The sequence below is a fragment of the Cricetulus griseus genome, chromosome 7 (genome assembly GCF_003668045.3).
Source record: "Cricetulus griseus strain 17A/GY chromosome 7, alternate assembly CriGri-PICRH-1.0, whole genome shotgun sequence".
Classification (NCBI taxonomy): domain Eukaryota; kingdom Metazoa; phylum Chordata; class Mammalia; order Rodentia; family Cricetidae; genus Cricetulus; species Cricetulus griseus.
This window is the reverse complement of record NC_048600.1, coordinates 19,068,516-19,088,121: the sequence shown is the minus strand read 5'-3', so window position 1 is coordinate 19,088,121 and position 19,606 is coordinate 19,068,516. Positions and strand designations below refer to the sequence as shown.

Below are 19,606 nucleotides of genomic sequence, written 5' to 3'. Positions count from 1 at the left end.
TTTGAGGCCAGCCTGGTTTCCAGAGGGAGTGCCAGGACAGGCTCCAAAGCTACACAGAGAAACCCTGTCTCGAAGAAATAAATAAATAAGTAAATAAATAAATTTTTAAGAGAACATGTCAAAATGTTTTTAAAATTTACAAACAAATACTTTGACTTGTACAGGCTATAATTTTTACATGCCAAATGTTTTTTCCCTTAAAAGTTTCTTAGGTCTAACTGTCTCTTCTATACCTAATGGTAACCATAAATATTTTCACTCTGGAGTACACCATTAATCCCATCACTTGGACCTCTATGAGGCCAGCCTGGTCTACAAAGAGAGTTCCAGGACAGCCAAGGCCATTACACAGAGAAACCCAGTCTTGAAAAAAACAAAAAACAGAAACAAAACAAAAAAGTATTTTTATCTGTTCTGTTTCTAAGAGGTCTGTATCATCAATTTATATCATTTCTGGATGTGGTTAATGTTTTACAATGCTAGACTAAGGTACAGTTAGATAAAATCAGTCACTGTCACCCAATAAAATTTAACACAGAAAACTCTGATAAGTTAATGAGTCCTCTAGTTTGGTAGTTTTCAGAAGTTTATCATTAGAGTTAATTAAGAAAACAAAAAGAAACAAAATCATGCGGTAAATATAATCAATATAATCTCTGTTAAGAAATCTAAACGAAAGCCAGACTGTGGTGTCATCATCACGGCAGAGGGAGTGGTTCTCAAGTTCAAGGCCAGCCTGGTCTACAGAGAAAACCCATTTCAAAAAAACACAAAAAAGAAAAAAGGGAAAAAAGTTCAAACTATAAGTATCAACAAAGGGATCACAATTTTTTTTCCCTTAATTGCTTAAGGATAGGCAGGGTTTTAAAAAACACTGAATTTATTCATAATTTTCACCCAAACACGAATTACTTACGAGAAGTTCCCCATGCAGTCTCTCTCCATTCATCATCCGCAAGAAATATGCCTTTTTGTCCATCTTTTGTTGAATCATCAGGTTCCCAAAACTTTTTGGTAGGCAAAAGCTATTTGAAAGGAAAAAAGAAAACCAACAAAAAACTTTTATAATGGCATATAATTTACATATATAAGGAACTGCAAACATATCGCTCATATGTACATGTTAACCTTCAAGTAATCTATTTTCCAAACTGTCTCATTGAACAGCAAGCATTTATGCACTGGCTCTAATTCTAGGCATTTAACTTTACTACTAGTTTCAAACATTTTTGTTATATCCTGACTTTCTTTTTAAAATTTCATTAGATTCATTCACTTTGTGTGAAAGTTTTGCCTGCATCTATGCATGCATACCACATGGGTGCTTAGTGCCCGAGGTCAGAAGGTATCAGATCCCCTTAGAAAGGAGTTATAGATGGCTGTGAGGCATATAGCTATGCTAAGAACAGAGCCTAGGTCCTCTGAAAGACTGACAAGTGCTTTTAACCACTGAGCCATCTCTCCAGCCCCCTCATGATTTTCTTTGTATAATCATCATTAAAAGACTTATTAAATATCCTGTTAAAGATAATAAAAATGTTCAAACAAACTATGAATTTTTTTTCACTTCTAAAAGCTGCCTTTGAACTATCTTTCATCAAATTTCCAGAATACAAATTTTGTGTCTTTTTGGTTCTTACTTTAAGTTATATTCACCAGAAGTAAACTTTACAACTCTTATTAGCTCTTAAATAGTACCAATATGTCAAGCCCAAATCAGAAAGCTGTGAATTAACAGAATACACACAAAGATAAACCCTAACAATATTTTTGAGGTAATAATCTTAAAGTCTTATGCTCTATTCTACATGGTAACAGTCAGTAGGGCTATTCACTTACTCTATCCCTGACACTTGGAAGCAGAATTACATTTGTTTGAACAGATTTGTTTTCTTAGATACACATATGGCATTTTAAGTAAGCATTCATAAGACATTATTTTCATCCCATTAATTAAATGCCAAGTCATTCAGCACTCATAATCAGACCTGTAGTATATACTCTAATACTACAGTTACCTGTGTTTGCCTCTTTAATGGCATGGTGACCTCATCTTCAGAGAACTTACAAACAGAATGAAGTAACTCAGTAATACCTGACTTAGGGTCTGAGACATAATGTAGTGTGTATTTTCAGGAGGAAGGGCAAGTTGCAAATACAATAAGCATAAATGAAACATGAACAAAAGCAAAACTTAAGAAAACTCAGTGTTATACATACAGAAGATGTAAGAAGACTCAAATTTGACACTGGTAAAGCTAACCAGTTGATCATGAATACCCTTGGCGGCATGTTAAGGAAAGTAACCCAAAGTTTTATTAAAGCAACAGAAAATCAAGACAGGTTAGCAAGAGCAACAGTGTGTTTTGGGAAACAATTCAAGTTGTAGTAACAACTGATAGGATTGGGGGTTGGGAGCTAGAGGCAAGGAAACCAGTTTAGGAAAATCACAACAAAGCCAAGACAGTTAAGAACTGAAAGAGGGTACTGGTAGAAAAGAGCTGAGAAACAAATGGATCTCAAAAGACATTTGGAAGATCAAAAGGAGTTGATTACAAATGGTGGAAAATGCATAAAAACTTTAACTTAAGAAACAGTAAATGACAGTGTTATTAACCAAACTGAGAAGCAGTGTTGAATGGAGAGGAACATGTTCCTTGTTTACAAACTTTCTTGTTGTTTTTTGAAAAAGGGTTTCTCCGTGTAATAGCCCTGGCTATCCTGGAACTCACTTTGTAGACCAGGCCTCTACCTCCCCTGTGCTGAAATTAAAACATGCACCACCACCACCTGGCCCAAAGATCTTTTACAAAATAAAAATTTATAATTTTAAAGAAATCAACTTTTTAAAAGTCCAGCCTTTACAAGTTAGGATCCTTCTAAATGATGTGTCATCTCCTCTGACAAAGACTCCAATAAGTATAAAACATCTTATTTTATATATTTAAATAATATCAAGTTTTAACTGGTAGGAGCACTAATCATGGGCAGAAGTAGCTAAAGCATGCATCTTCTGACAGCATTCTCTGACTGCCCTCATAGACCACTAGGGATTAACATAGTGGTAAAGCACCTGCCTAGCATACACAAGGTCCTGGGTTCCATTCTCAGCACCACAAAAAAAGTAAAGTGCATCTTGCTTAAGTAGGGGAGAAAAATCCATGTCAAATATTCAATATGCCAATTTTGCCAAACACTAAAAAAAACCTGTTTTTATTTTGCAAATGTGAAAGTTAGTGGATACACAAGGAAATAATTTAGCTTAAACTTAGCACTTCTAAAGACATTCTAGAAATGCTTTTTATTTTTTTAAAAACAGTATTCTTAGTTGAGTGTGTGTGTGTGTGTGTGTGTGTGTGTGCGCGCGCGCGCGCTTTGTGTACTGCATGCACATCTGTGTGTTTGGAGGCCAGAGCAAAGTATGTCTTTGTCTATGGTGCTCTGCCTTTTTGTTTTGAAACAAGGTCTCTTGGCACACTGAAAACTCACCTTTTTGGCTAGGCCTGCTGGCTAGTGATCTATTGAGATCCACTCAAGGCTGGAGCTATGGGCAGTAATGGATGACTTTTTACTTGGGTGACAGGGATTTGAACTCAAGTTCTCAGGTTTGCAAAGCAAACAAACCTTACCTATTCAGCCATCTGCCTAGCTCCTTAGAAAATACTTTCCATGGGCTAGAGAGATGGCTCAGCCATTAGAGGCTAGGCTCACAACCAAAAACATAAGAAAATACCTTCCAAGACAATTTAAACAGTAATTTAAGTACTCTTCCTAGCTTGTGACCCATGGTTTAAAATGGATTAAACATAGGTAAAGGCAATTACTCAAGAAACAAAAAGTTAAAACAAGAATTGAGCAAATGAAGGTTAAATGAATCGAGACAGAAAGAGAACTGTCTCCTGGAATTCTCTGATTATATATAATACAGTATAAACAAGGATTCGTATAAAACAAGGCTAAGAAACCTTAAAATTTCTAAAAAGGTATTTCACCTATTACCACTCCCTAACTTACAAAGCTCTGAGTCTAAACCATGGTTGGGACACTCAATGTTTCTCGTCTTCCACCTCCAAACTCAGATATGACTGACAAAGAACTTTTTTCCTCCAGGAAGAATTTATGGCTTGCCCTCTCACTGTGAAGAAACAAGTAAGGATCCTATCTACACTGCCTCATAAACAAATCAACCAAATTCCTGCTCCAGCATTTGAAGCAGTTGCATAACACTTACCCATCACACTTTTCGTCTATAAACTGTTGAACAAAATCTCAAGATAGCCAATTAACATTAAGTTTAAAACTAGATTCATATAGCTTATCTCTGAATTCAGATACTCTCAAGAAAATGAATGTTGTGACAACAGACCATAACTGAACTATCCAGGGAAAAAATTAAGGTATAAGATCACTCTACTTGATAAGTACACACATACACAAACGAAGTTGTAGAGAAAGGCAACAAAGAAAAACCCTAAATTCGTGTGCTTTTCTAATCTTTAATCTTTTCTATAAAAGATAGTTTTTGATATTTTTATTTGTAAAGAAAATATAGTAAACCTGTTATTAGATTGAGACTACAATGAAAGACCACCAAGAGACATCATCTAGCACATAGCAGTAATACTAAGAACCTTTCATGTCCAAAAGTATAAGTCATTTAATTACCTGATTATTTCAAAGAATTGTATCTCATTACCAAGACTGTCTTCTAGCCATTTCATTTCTTTTTTTCTGTGTTAAAGTATTTCAGAGAGATGAAACCCTATTTATTACTGAAGAATAGTTGTCTAATATAGTCTTTCTGCATAAGGAAACACAGCCAGAAGGTTAAATGCCAAAGGTTTGCACATCCAGCTGGTAAAGAGCACCACCAGCATTGAAATCCATAGTGGTTTCATATTAAAGCTTTTCTCTTTATATCCAACTACTAGAGAAGATAGTTTTTTTTTTTAATCATAGTTTAATTCTTAAGTATTTCTAAGAATTTCCAGTATTAAAGACTATCACTAGGTAAACCAAAGATCACTAGTATTCTTAATTCTAAGAATAGTTGAAACAGTGATTTTAAAAATATACTGCAATCCTCTAAACACTATCTGAAATAGCTGATTCTCTTTGTAGATTTTGTTTTCTGAGACAGGTCTCTCTGTGTAGTCCTGGCACATGTAGCCCACACTGGCCTCAAACTCAAGAGATATCCTTGTCTCTGCCTCCTGATTGCTAGTATTTAAGACATGTGCCAACATGTCTGGATAATAAAGCTGTTTGATTCCATTTATCCCTAACAACTCAGATCAGTAAGAGCATTTGAGTTAAGTATTATTTCTGTTTTCAAAGAACAACATTAATTGTATAGCTTAGTGAGATTTCTGTAAAAACAGAGGTTTCCTTAGTACCTTCAATACATTTTCTACTCTACAAGAGATTTTTTTTTTTTTTTTTTTAAGACAGAATCTTATTTTGTAGTTTTAGTTAGCCTGGAACTCACTATGTAGAGCAGGCAGGCCTTGAATTCACAAAAACCCACCTGCCTCTGCCTCCCTAGTGCTGGAATTAAAGGTGTTCATTACCATGCCAGGCTCTATTTGAATTTTAAAACACTATTTTTCTTTATATGTACCCTAGTAAACTGACGACAGAGTTAATAGGCATGTGCCTCTCAGTGTCCTTGATTAAAATACTACATCTCTATATACACTAGTAAAGCCAAATCAAATACCCCTTTTACTATGGATCGTATTTGTTTGTTGCAAGCCACATGATATAATGGAAATCAGTAGTCTTTTGACAAAAGCATGCTATGGGGGGGTGGGGGGAGAAGAGTGAGTTTATGAATAGATAAACAAAGATTTGTTTCTGTTTTTGGATGAACAACTTAAGAGAATGACCCCCTGATGATAGCTCAATAAACAAGAAATACAAAAAACGGTACATTTAAAACGAGTCCTAGAAGTAAACATGATTCTCCATACATTAGAGATTATAACAGTTGAGACCCAATAAGCAAAACCTTATCTTTAAAAGGAAAGAACAGGGCAATCTATTAAGAAGGGGATATTTTTAAACATTACAAAAACAACCCCAACAATCAATTTTAGAAATTTCAGGAGCCAGAGAGTACAGGCTTCTTTAATTTATTCCAATGAGTGAATTCTGGAATAAAACAAACAAACACCTCACCTGTCGGTAAAGGAGGAGAAGACTGGTGAGAGAGAGACAGGCAAAGAAGGAAATCCCAGAAGGTTCCCTGCTGCCTGTGAGATGAGGAAAGATAGAAAGGCTTGTGGGAGAGAACCCAGAGACAGAAATTTGAGTAGGTTTCTTAACTATCTCTTAGAGGTAACAGTATTAATTGGTAAATTGCTTTAAAAAAAAAAAGCAAAACTTGCTTATTTAAAAATTTATTTTTACTGGATGAAGGTCACTGATAAAACTGCCCTGCAGCCATCCACCAGACAGCAGGAAATTAAGGCCCTACAGCATTCTGGCTGTGCACATCTAATGTGTCTAATAAAGATTGGATTTTAGCTTATTTAACTATTCAACCCAATTCCTCTACAAAACCTTCGTCTACCCATAGACAACTAATGCAACCACTGCTTCTGACAATAATTTTTAACCACAAAGGTATAAATATGGCTTTATCAAATGTTATTTTCAAATACAAAGAGTAAATTTGTACATAAATCTGTAATACACATGAAAGTAAAGAACCAAGCCTAGTTTAATGTAGGGTTCTCACTCACTCTTACAAACATCAAGTTCAAGTCTGTCACAGACAGAAGATAGAAACACTTCAAGAATGCTTTATTATTTTAAAATTTTAAGATAGGCCTTCCTACGTAACCTAAAACTGGCCTTGACCCACAAAATGCTGGAATTGCAGGCATGTTCTACGGTGCTCCCAGACCGGCTGTTAAAGATATGCTACTCTATTTTCTAAAAGCCAAAGAAAACAAGTGGCAGGTAAAAAACAAAAGCCCTTCTAACTGTCTTTGCTTAGTCTATTTGAGTGTAAATAATGCCTGAACAGCCATTATGTTACAAGATATAGGCTTTCTTGTAAGAGCAAAAAAGTATTCCCTCTCTCAAATTTTTCTTAGGGCCCAGATCAGGTTTTACCTTATGTACTGAACTAACAAGTTTATTTTGGCAATACTTAGCTTAAGCACCTTAACTCACCCTTAAATCAGTCCTCTGAAAATGACAAACTCTTTGGAAAACGCTGTTCTGAAGAAAGGGAGGGTTAGCTAGCTGCAGGGTGCCCTCTTGTGGCCCAAAGGAGTGACTGGACTCTCTCTCTGCATCTGAAGAGCACAGCATTGGATGGAGTGAGTCTCATGAAGGTCTCTAATCTACTACAGTAAAATAATCTCCAGGAGCAAGCAATTAATTACACATCTTAGGTCTGTTTACTGTCATTTTCTAACATCAAAGTCCACACTTGAGTGTGTAATAAAGAACAAAACAAAGCTATGTCCACAAGAGTTTTTATCAAAGTTTTCTAAAGTTCATTAGGAATATGGAAAACTAAGTATTTTAGATGCCTTAAAATATGTAATGGTATGGTTAACTGGGTGACCCAAAGAAAACCACAGATTAATAGAAAAGATAACATCCATTCAAAATTGTAGAGTACCTATTATGCTAAGCATTCAAAGCTAGCAATTTATAGGAGACAAATACAAAACAAACTGTAATCAGTAACATAATGAAAGTATTTATAAAGAACTAAATGAGAAGTCAGATGAGGAAGTAATTAATTCTAATGTAGATAGCAATGGGATACTAGATAATTGTGTTTTCAGTCGAGTCTTGCAGAGGATTAGAAGTTTACTAAGCAAATATCTTCAGTGAATAAGAGAGTTTTGGGGAAGAATAGTAACAAGCATAGCTAAAGCAAACAGCATACATATATAAAATGGCAGAATAGGATGTATTCTTGAGCAGAGCTAATTCTAATTACATAATTCATTACCAAAATAGTAAGACATTATTTAACCAAGTCAATCAAAATCACCTAGACACAAATAAGCACACTAATAATTACTTTCTGGATTTAAGCTACAAAATAAGCAACCAAAAAAAAATTATTACTACACAAGTACATAATAGCAAGGGTTTTTAAAAACCTATACATCTGCAAGCTGTAACTGCTACTTCCAAGATTTATCATTTAAAAAATAAACTCCAGTGACTCAAAGATTAAAGTGAAACATAAGTTTTTAGTACTGGTGAGTTCTTACCTCTCCCATTCCCCGAGATTCTAATGCAAGAGCTTGAAAATCATGATTCATTTCATCCACAGATCAAACCTGATAAATAAAAATTGAAAATTAGTGGGAATTTAACAAAGTATTAACTATATTGTATGGGTATTAACTAACATTAACTACTACATTCCAAAATACATAAGAACAGATGATTCTATGAAGACAGGTTTCTCCAAATAAATTACATGAGAGCAAGCTACATTGAAATAGGTGAGTTTTAAAATAATAATTGTGTGCAACAGACCACTACCATGTTCTTGTGTAACAGAAGAAAAAAAAAATAAAGGTGAAACCGGGCAGTGGTGGCCCAAGCCTTTAATCCCAGTACTGGGGAGGCAGAGGCATTACGATCTCTGTGAGTTGAGGCCATCCCGGTCTATAAATTGAGTTCCTGTTTTTCCCTTCATCTCTTGAATCTTAGCATTCCTTGTTTTTTATGTATAAGGCACCCTTCTCCATCCCGTAATGTGAACAATCTCCATGCTTTGAGAGCTATCTAGATTAGGGACACCACACCCACCAAATTTCTATTTACAAACTAAACCTCTCTATTCTCCAAAGCTCCAGTTCCTTCTTTTCATTTCCTTGGATATACCACAGAAAGTTTCCATTTTGCTTTCCTTTACTTCCTTTCTTACACCCATTTTTACCATTTACCAAGTCCTGTAAAACCAATCTTACCTGCTTCAATCTGTTTGCCAGCTCTCTAGTTGAGAATTTTCCCTTTAAAGACCTGAAAACACTGCGCTCATCTCACCTTTCCATTCATTCTTTTGTTTTGTTTGTTTTTTGAGACAGGGTTTCTCTGTTGCTTTGGAGGCTGTCCTGGAACTAACTCTTGTAGACCTAGCTGCTCTCAAACTCACAGAGATCCACCTGCCTGTGCCTCCCGAATGCTGGGATTAATGGCATGCGCCACCAACACCCACACTCACATTTCCATTCTGCAATCTAATCTCCACACTATCTTTTTGAAACTACTCAGATCATATGACTTCATCCCTAAAGATAGAGCTCAAACTCTTTTTGTGGTTTACAACGAGATCTTAGCTGTCGAAGAACCCTGAATCCAAGACTAACAACTTGAGTTCAAACCCCTGGACCCCCTGGATGGGAGGAAAGGACTCCCTCACTATTCTCTAATCTCCACTAAATGGTTGTGGGTACCTGATAAGTCTTGAGTCAGTGTGTATTGCTGACAAGAGCACAGCAATGTCAAGGACTCCAATTCCTCAGAACCATGAAAATGGCTAAGTTTCTTTTGTTAGCTTTTATGAACACTGACCACAAACTAGTGTACACAAACTAGCCATAGCTTTCTCTCTTGGATGACTGCTTCCCTATAGAGACTGCCTATGAGGCTAGCTAACCCTTCCTCCCTGTGCTGTACATAATAAACAGGCTGAGTTTCCAGGGTTCTAGTAGATAGCCTCCATTGAAACTAACAGAGCCCATGTGTTTCTTCACTCCCATAATGCCCAAGTCAGGTTTTCAAGACCAAGCAGCAAATGTTATAAAAATAAAACAAATTATAGTTCAGATATTTGATAGTTCTAGAACTCTGGACAAACAAGACCTGCCACATAGATCTGCTGTGAACACTAAGTGAGACAGTAGTGGTTGTTAGGTAAGCATTCAAGTCACTTAGTAAAACAGCTTTAGGGGCTGAAAAGATGGCCCATCAGTTTGAGGACTAGAGTTCAGTTCCTGACACCTGCTTCACACAGCTCATGACCCCAGCTCCAGAGGATCCAATATCCTCTTCTGTCCTCCTGATAGCTCCCTACACGAAATGCTTGCACCCACCCAAAGTAGACAAATTATGAAAATAATTCAATAAGCTTTTACTAGACTTACTGGAAAATTTTATAGAGAAAAAAAATATTCTCAAATATGGTCTTACTTGTGTTTCCTAGTAACAAAGAAGTTAACTTCAATCAAACACAAACCTTTCTATTAACTCCAGACTAAAAACTATTTGTAGGTAATAGAAAACAACTGAAAGAAACCAAGAGCTTTTGCCCAAAAGAAGGATCCAACAGAGTAAAATTTTGTTTTTCCTTCCTGTGGTTTTTTTGTTTGCTGGTTTTGTCTAAGGACAAGCAAGATGGGCTTTAAAACTCCTATAGCAAACCCACTTTCATAAGCCCTATAGTTTGGAGCAACAAGAGCTACTGTCCAACAAGGGAGGTAAGCAGGGAGGCAGGGAGGGGAGGAGACAAGAGGGGAGGAGAGGGAAGGGGAGAAAGAAAACAGAAAGGAAAGGAAGAAAACACAAATTCTACCTTTAAATTAAAGTACATAATGTAGATAACCCTAAAACTACAGGTCCAGAAGGCCAATTAAGTATATAAGAATTAAGCAAATTGCTGCTGACCAGAAAAATCAAAGGAACTTAGATTTTGAGTTATATCAAAATAAAACCCAACATTCTCCACAACAGAATCTAATCCTCAACATATCAAGCATAAAGTCTAAAATTCAGAAACTAGAAAATGATGTACAGAGAAAAACCAACAATTAAAGACAAATGCTGAAATCGGGCTGTGCTCTGCCTTAAGAGGCTCTGTCAAGACAGGGTTTAGCTGTGCAGACCAGGCTGGCCTGGAACTCAGATCTGCCTGCCTCCCAAGTGCTGAGATCATGCCTAGCTCCACCACAAGCAGCTTTTTAGTTCATTGAGGCACTGTGTGCCTAGGTCGACACGTGAAAGGCCCAGCACCACCTACATGGCAAACTAATAAATGACAGTCTGGGAGTAGAGAGAAGCCCACCCCATACATTTATCTGGGTAAATCCAAATGTAAGGGCACATGGGCTCATTAAAACCACATCAGGAAAAATAAAGCCAAAAACTTATCAGATACATCAGGCCAAGGCAAGAGTTTAACTGCTTCACCATAAAGAGACAAACACCTAGCACTGTGATGGCAATCTCCCAATGAGCTGTGTGTGTGTGTGGGGGGGGGGTGGCACAAAAGGCAAAGAACATTCCACCTTCCTAGGGGCCCCAGCTTGGTTTGGCTCCTGCTGTTGGCAAGGTATGCCATCTGCCCACCAGTCTGGACCTGCCATCCACTGGCCTATTCATTTATCTAAACCAATCCTACCCTTAGCTTTCTTTACCTTATTCCTGCAGCTCAGCTCTGACCTTGTAGCCTGACTTTAAGTAGCAGCCAGCAGTTTCTCCAACTGAGGTTATTTAACTTATCAACAGACCCTGGCATTCCTATCAGGCTCCCAACTTTAGCCTCCCGGTCCTCTTTCCTTGAAACTCTGCCTTTTTAACCTTTGTGGCTATTCTGTAACCTACATATATACATAATTTGAGGTTTATTTACTTATTTACTTATTTATTTATTTATTATGTATGCAGGGTTTCACCTGCATGTATATCTGCAAGCCAGCAAGAGGGCACCAATTCTCATATGTAATTGTGAGCCACCACGTGGTTGCTGGGAACTGAACTTAGGACCTCTGGAAGAGCAGCCAGTGTTCTTAACCACTGAGCCATCTATCTCTCCAGCCCAGGCGATGAGAGTTAATGCTAATAAATAAGATTGCAATAAAAGAATATGTCAAGGAGAGCAGGAATACCTAGCAAACTGCTGCCATTAAGAGTCATCTGTGTGTCGTGCCCCCCACCTCTGTGAATTTACTGCATTGTGGAAAGACACACATGTGCTTGTCTATGTTCCTGACAATGTGTTCATAACAATCAACCAGCAGCAGGCTAAGACATTACAGAATTATGAGATAACTATCAACTGTACAAGATGAAGAAAAACCATGCTTCTAGTATGTGAATCTGATTATAGTGTCAACTTGACGGACTCTATGGGAATGCCTATGGGGGACTGATTATCTTGATTGCATTCACTGAAGTAGACTGACTCTGATCCTGAACTACAGAAAATAGAGAAAGGGAGCTAAGCACTAGAATCTTTTCCCTATTTCCTGATTGTGGGTACCATGTGGAATTTATGCTGATGCTCTGACTCCCCTACTATGATGCACTGTACTTTTCACTTTGAGTTAAATATAAATCCTTTCTCAAGCTGGGCATGGTGTTGCACACCTTTGATCCCAGCACTTGGGGGCAGAGGCAGGCAGATCTCTGAGTTCAAGGCCAGCCTGTTCAACATGGTGAGTACCAGGACAGCCAGGGATACACAGAGAAACCCTGTTTTGAAAATGAACAAAAAACAAAACAAAACCCTTTCTCCTTGAAGTTGCTATTTTCAGAGTATTTTATCAAGGAACCAAAAAAGAAACAAATACAAATTTCAACAGTTAAAAAAAAAAACTAGAAAAAACAACCAATGGAAATACTAAAATGGAAAAATGCCTCTTACAATGTCAATTACTGACAGACTAGATAGTAGAAGGGCCAGTAAAACTTCAAAGTAAGATAAAAGGATTTGTTTTGTGTGTGTGTGTGTGTGTGTGTGTGTGTGTGTGTGTGTGTGTGTGCGCGCGCGCGCGCGCGCGCGTTTGGTTTTTTGTTTTGTTTTGGAGACAGGGTTTCTCTATGTAGCCTTGGCTATCCTGGAACTCATTCTTAGACCAGGCTGACCTTTTGAGTGCTGGGATTAAAGGTGTGAACCACCAATAGCTGGAGACAAAAGGATTTCTAAGCTAAAGGACAGAGAGGAGAAAAGGTAGGAAGAAAAATAAAGGCCACAAAGGATGGACAATACCTGTAATCCCAACACCCAAGAGGCTGAAGCAGGAGGACTTCCAGGACAAGGACCAGCATAGACTACCTGGTGAGACCTTATCTTTTGTCATGTATTTTATGTATATGACTGCTCTGCCTTCATGCACACCAGAAGAGGGAATCAGATCCCATTACAAATGGTTGTGAGCCACCATGTGGTTGATGGGAATTGAATCCCAGATCTACAAGAGCAGTCAAGTGATCTTAACCAGAGCCATCTCTCCAACCCCCAGAGACCTTGTCTTTAAAAAAAGTTCCCTGGGGCCAGAGGATGGCTCAGCGATTAAGAGCACTGACCATTCTTCCAGAGGTCCTGAGTTCAATTCCTGGCAACCACATGGTGGTTCACAACCACCTTGAATGAGATCTGGTGCCCTCTGCTGGCATGCAGGCAGAAGACCATATACATAATAAAATCTTCAAAAAATATTGCAAAAAAAAAGAAATAAAATAAAGTTTCCTTTTTGAAGCTGGCTTGTCAGTAGGGTACATGCCTCTAATCCCAACACTTAATATGAAGCATCAGGAATTCAAGGTCATCATTCTTGGCTGCATAATCAGTTCAAGGGCTGGCTAGGCTTTGCCTTAACTCACCACCAAAAACAGGGGCCAGGAAAATGGCTCTGTGAATAAAGATTCTTTGCTGCCAAGACCCCCCCACCCCCAGAATCTAAATGGTGTAAGAATAAATGTCTCCCAATTGTCTGACTCCACGGTGTGTAACATGTGTGCCTACCCAAACAAATACATGTTTTTGTAAGTTTCTTTAAAGGTAAAACATAAAATAAAAATGGAGGAAGATTGTGATTACCCTATACCACTTTGTGACAGAGATTCCACCAGGACCTACAGTACTGAAATGTGTACTGGGTGACTCAGCTGCAAACTCGAGATCCCTTCCTAGATTAAATGGCTACAAACTCTGAACCTGTGAAGTGTGCAGCAGGACTGAACAGGTGTGACATTGCCTAAGTATTAGTGCATTTAAACATACTGAAATACAGCAACATTAGAAGTGTGATGATGCATCTACTTGTGGGAGTTAAAAGAATGCTGGATGAACAAAGAGTAATGTGAAAACCTGGGACATTACTTACATTTTAGTGACCCAGAAACCACAAATCTCCTTCAAAGATATTAGCACCAATCATCTAATTAAATCATTAAAAACCTATCAAATGTTTCCTACATGAAAATATTTAGCTCCTTGAAGTTTAGATCTGAGACCAAACCCTCAAGAAGGCAAAATACACATTTCCATAAATGCAAATAAGGCCTCCCATTAAAACTCCCTTAAAAAAAATACCAAGAATTATATTTGTCATTATTTTTCATATTACAAGGCATTCACTCTTTCAATTGCTTTATTTGAGAAACAAAATAGTAAACTGATTTATTTTGGAAAAAATACTACAGAGATCAACATACTTCAACCAATGCCAGCTTCCAATGTGACAAACTGTGAAGTCAGATGATTCAGATGGCAATGAAGATGACCTGCTTTAGATAACTATTAAGATACCACAAAAAAATGTGGCTGAAATCTTATCAAAGGTACAAGTGGAAAAGACACATTATTCCACCAAGGGAAAAAAAGCAGTATTTGAGCTTATATGATTTTCCAATTTAACATCTCAGCATTAGGCTGGCATATGGTTCAGAAAAGGAACCTACTACCAAGCCTGATGACCTGAGTTCAAGGGCCAGCATGATGGAAGGAGAGCACCAACACCTATTAGTTGTTCCCCAACCTCCATATGCTCTCTATGGCAGGTATGCACACACACAACAAATTGATTAAAAATCAATTAAAACCTCACCACCCCCAAAATAGAACAAGACATAACCTCATAGTATAATTAATATAGTATTTAATAGTGCCTCCGATTATAAAGGATCATGCCTAAAAGAAAACAGCTCCAAACCTGAACTTTAAGAAAGTAACTAACATGGACTGGAGAGATGGCTCAGAGGTTAAGAGCACTGGCTACTTTTCCTAGGGTCCTGAGTTCAATTCCCAGCAACCACATGGTGGCTCACAACCATCTGTAATGAGATCTGATGCCCTCTTCTGGCCTGCAGGGATACATGCAGGCATAACTCTGGATACATATTAAATAAATCTTAAAAATAAAAAGTAACTAACAAATCCAGAATATAGAGATCATTCTATGTCTAGGTGAATATAATCCAAAGTAGAGATTATATTCCTACAAATTAGAAAATGATAGCATATTAACATTAACGTATTAATAATGTAACATCAAATGTTAGTAGACAAAGTTATTAAACAGCAGAAAAACCAAGGTATAATCAAGACTTCAAAAGTCTCATGACCTTTCCATAACAACAAAGCAAACCACCACTGAAGCAATATTATCATTTTATATCATGTTTACCCTAAAAAGCTTACACACTGAAGGTTCACTTCCCAAGGCAGTGTCCAGAGGTGGGTCTTCTGGAAAATGACTGGATTATGAAGAAGACCCTGGTTAGTACCCTATCAAGATTCATGATTTGACCCAATTATTGGGGGCTGAGAACATTAGAATGTGGACCCTATCTATCTGGAGGGGTAATTATCTATCAAAGGTAATTCAGAAAGTGCCTTTTAAAGACTTACTTCCTCTCCTGTCCCTTCTCTTTCTATTCTGCTCAGCTTCCTAAGTTGCCAGTTCAGTGGCATCATGCTATACTATGAAGCTGCTGCCTCTCCACAAGCGCAGCAACCAAGAAACAACCCATCTTGAAAACTACACAAATCATTCCTCTTTTAAATTGCTCCATTTTTTTGGCACAGCTATAGAATGCTAACAAAGGTGATAACTATCTGGCTTTTAAAAAAAGATCTTTGTCTTATCTTTAACTTACACTATAGAAGTCACCTGGACAGCATCTTACCTACCAGTCTATCTGTGTACGGGTAAATCATCCTTCAAGAGTGAATCAAACAGCCCAGGTTTCCCAACTAAAGACGTTTTAGCAAACATAGCACAACAGAAACCCAAATCATTGTCAGGCAATGCTGCCAACACACCTTTAATTACAGTGGTTGGGAGGCAGAGGCCAGCCTGGTATACAGAGTTCCAGAACAGCCAGGGCTAAAAAAGAGAGAAACTTCATCAAAACAAAACAAAACAAAACCCAAACAACAAATAAGAAACTCAAATCAAAAGACCAAGACTATAGAATACACAAAGCTGAACCATGAGTGCTTCCTAGAGTATTAACTGCCTACTTCAATGAGTGATTTTATTTAAAAATTAATATAAAATCCACAGACCTAAGTTTCTACTCTGGGAATTTGCCTCATGCAAACAACAGCATCAATAAAACAGAATTAACTATTTACCCAGTAGTGCTTAACTGAACAATCCAAGTTCAACAGAAAAAAAAAAGTTTAATGGTAACAAATGAACTTTTAAAAAACATTATGAAATTAAAGTTGTATGTACTAATGCAGTACTTATTATATTAAAAAAACCAAATACCAGTTAATGTGGTTTAAGATTTTTCTTTCAAAAATCTCAATGTGCATCTTTCTTTGGGGGATGAGACAAAACAGAGCTTCAAGAAACCCAGGATGGATTCAAATTAACTGTGTAGGCAAATGCCCCTGAATTCCTGATCTTCCTGCCTCCACTTTCAAAGTGCCGGGCTTACAGGCATATGTCACACCACCAGGCTCAGTAAAATTATTTACTCTCTTCTTGATATAAGTTCCCTCTTCAATACATTTAAGACATGTTATTCTGATACCCAGTAGCTCTTTTGAAAGTTGACACATGCTTAATCCATCAATCAATGTAGTTTGCCCATTGAAGGCTGAGACACCTATAGACTTTATTTAACCAAGTACTACAACCTTTTCTGTGTTGTGTTGTTTGGGGGCTGTATGTACTTATTAATATACAGGTGTAGGCCAGAGGCAGATATTAGGTTATCTCGGCACTCCAACTTTATGTATTGAGACACGGCAAGAGCTGAACCAGTATTGAAATTCATCAATTCAGCCAAGTTGTCTGGACAATGAATTTCAGTAATAGGCTTGTTTCCACCCAGCCCCATAAATGGGGTTGTAGATATGCATGACCATGCCTGGCTTGTTATGTGGGCTGTCCCAGAACTCTAAGTCAGTTCTTCATGCCTACCTGCCAGAGACTTTACTAAGCCAGCTCTCCATCTACTACCATAACTTTTATGTAAACGTTAACATAGAAACACAGTAATATTTCTAGTAATTTTGAAGACAACTTAAAAGATGAATGTTTTTATATGTATAGTAATTTTTTCCAAATAGGCTAAATAAAACACTGATTTAACATTATAATGGTTTGCAACATTATAACAACTTTGTAACAATTAAAAGCTTTAAATGTTATTATAGTTCATGAAATAGTATAAAATATATGGTTTGTACAAATCTTTGAATTGAGTAAAGGAATCGTTGAGGTAATGATAAATTGTAATAAAAAAATTCTCACACATTCATATAAACCATGAATTGCTGATTATTTACTTCTCAGTAACTGTCAGTGAGATGAAACAATCAAATATCCTAAAGATGACAAACTCTGAGACTGGAGAGATGGCTCAGCAGTTAAGAGCACTTCACTCACTGAGTGCTTTTCCAGAGGACCTAGATTCAATTCTCAGCACCCACATGGCAGCTCACAATCATCTGCAACTATAGTTCTGGAGGATCCAACATATTTTTCTGGTTTCCTCAGGCACAGTACACATACAGTGTGCACAGATACACACAGGCAGAATACCTATACACAAAAAATAAAACCTTAAATTTTATATTGCAGCTTTTAAAAAACTTTTGTTATTATTATTATTATTATTATTTTTTAAAGAGGAGGGTCTGAGCTAGGCATTAGTGGAGCACACCTTTAATCCCAGCACTCGAGAGGCACAGGCAGGCAGATCTCGGTGAGTTCGAGGCCAGCCTGATCTACAGAGCAAGTTCCAGGATAAGACTCTAAAGCTACAGAGCACTGGGATTAAAGGTGTGTGTCACTACCGCCTGGCAAAACTAGTCAATAAATTCTAAATTGACTTGCTAACTTTTGACCTTGTAAGATAAAAAGATGAATTACTGTAAAGTCTAATGACCAGAATTCCATACCCAGGACCCATGTTGTAGAAAGAAAATACACTCAAGTTGACCACCCACCCCACACACAGAGTAAAGTGAAGTTAAAAAAAATTAAAAGAAAAATATAAGGTATGAACATCTTTCTTTTTTTCCCCGAACACCTTTCAATATCCAAAATGTAACTCTGCTTCCTGAATACAGAAGTGGTGTGACAAGACAGCTGCCTGCCACTGTAGACATGCCTTCCCCCATGATAATGAAACAATCCAAAGGCCTGTCATTGTCAAAGATCTGTTTGATGATTTTTAATGGGTTTGTGATGTTAGAAACTCCATTACCTGCCATCTGAAATGTCTCAAGGTCACCCCCACAACTTCTCAGCTCATGACCTTGGAAGAAAAAGCCCAATTTCAGCTACATACCATGAAGGACAATGGCACCCACCACACTGGCTTCAGATACCTTCTAAATAGTCAGAAAGGGTTAAAACATGGCAGTTTGAATATACTAATGGGGGAAAGTAAAAGGACCTCTTTGGTAAGCCAAATTTGGACTGTGCAGGGATTCATTGTTAGAACTTGGTTTTGAGCTAACAGGGAGCACATAATCATCTGATATACACAGTCTATGCTTTGATGTATTGATCTCACCATATGCAGAACCTTAGCTGTAAATACTGGCCCCATAATAAGAATTTCCCCTCTTTGCCTCCCCCATCTCCATTCTTGAGGAAGAGTTCAAATATGCTGGCACAAAACCTAAGGAGAAAAAATATTTCCATGCATAGAAAAAGAATAGTTCATGTCCAAATTTTTTTTTTTTTAGGTAACAGTTTCTTATTTCTCATTCTAATACATATATGTCTTTGTCTTTGTCCAGGAATAGTCTTTGTGACTTGACTGTAATATTCACACTAGATTAGTATCTGATTTCTTGAAAACACTTGGAAAATTAATACAAAATAGTATTTCACAGTGGAAAAAAGAAACTATACCTATTCCTTGAAGGCAACCATATTTCCTAGCATTACCATTGACAGTAATATTTCTTAGAGAAGGGATAGAACTGTTAACAGGTAGTGTCTTCAATGAAATTCCAGTAATATTTTCCCTCAGTCAATCCCTCAAGGACAGGTTATATGCCTAAATCCAAATATACCAAAGAAAAAAATCTCATAACAATTTTAGAATTGCTCCAGGAGGTACTTAGTTTAAATCTTCCTGAACTATAATCCTGGGTGTCCAATGTCTAAACAAATATCCGAATTAGATGACTCCATTATGGTGAGCTCCTGTTGTTCCATTTATATCTACTGTCAGTTCTCTCCCAGAGTCACTAAATGTAAATCCCTCTAACTAAATAATAAATCTTTATTGTTATCACCATTATTATGTGTGTGTAATGACAAGAGTGTGGGGATGACTCAACCATAATGCTCGTGTGGAGGTCAGAGCACAACCTGACAGTCAATTCTCTCCTTCCACCTTTACATGGGTTTGGAGAATATAC

General features: G+C 37.3%; 1 protein-coding gene across 10 annotated transcripts in view; it reads right to left on the bottom strand.

Annotated features, from left to right (window-relative positions):
* The window catches only part of Pum2 (pumilio RNA binding family member 2), a 78,526-nt gene that overhangs the window by 53,233 nt on the left and 5,687 nt on the right, over positions 1-19,606 (bottom strand). For 8 of the 10 annotated variants that reach the window (XM_027424610.1, XM_027424616.1, XM_027424618.1 and 5 more), the window contains exons 2-3: positions 8,247-8,315; positions 917-1,025 (exon numbers count right to left, since the gene is read on the bottom strand). In XM_027424610.1, coding sequence (XP_027280411.1) covers positions 917-1,025; positions 8,247-8,297 — 160 coding nt within the window. In that variant the 5' untranslated portion in view covers positions 8,298-8,315. Of the gene's footprint in view, positions 1-916; positions 1,026-7,182; positions 7,308-8,246; positions 8,316-16,030; positions 16,050-19,606 lie in introns of those variants that run through there. The other 2 variants (XM_035448074.1, XM_027424613.1) reach the window with 2 other exon arrangements.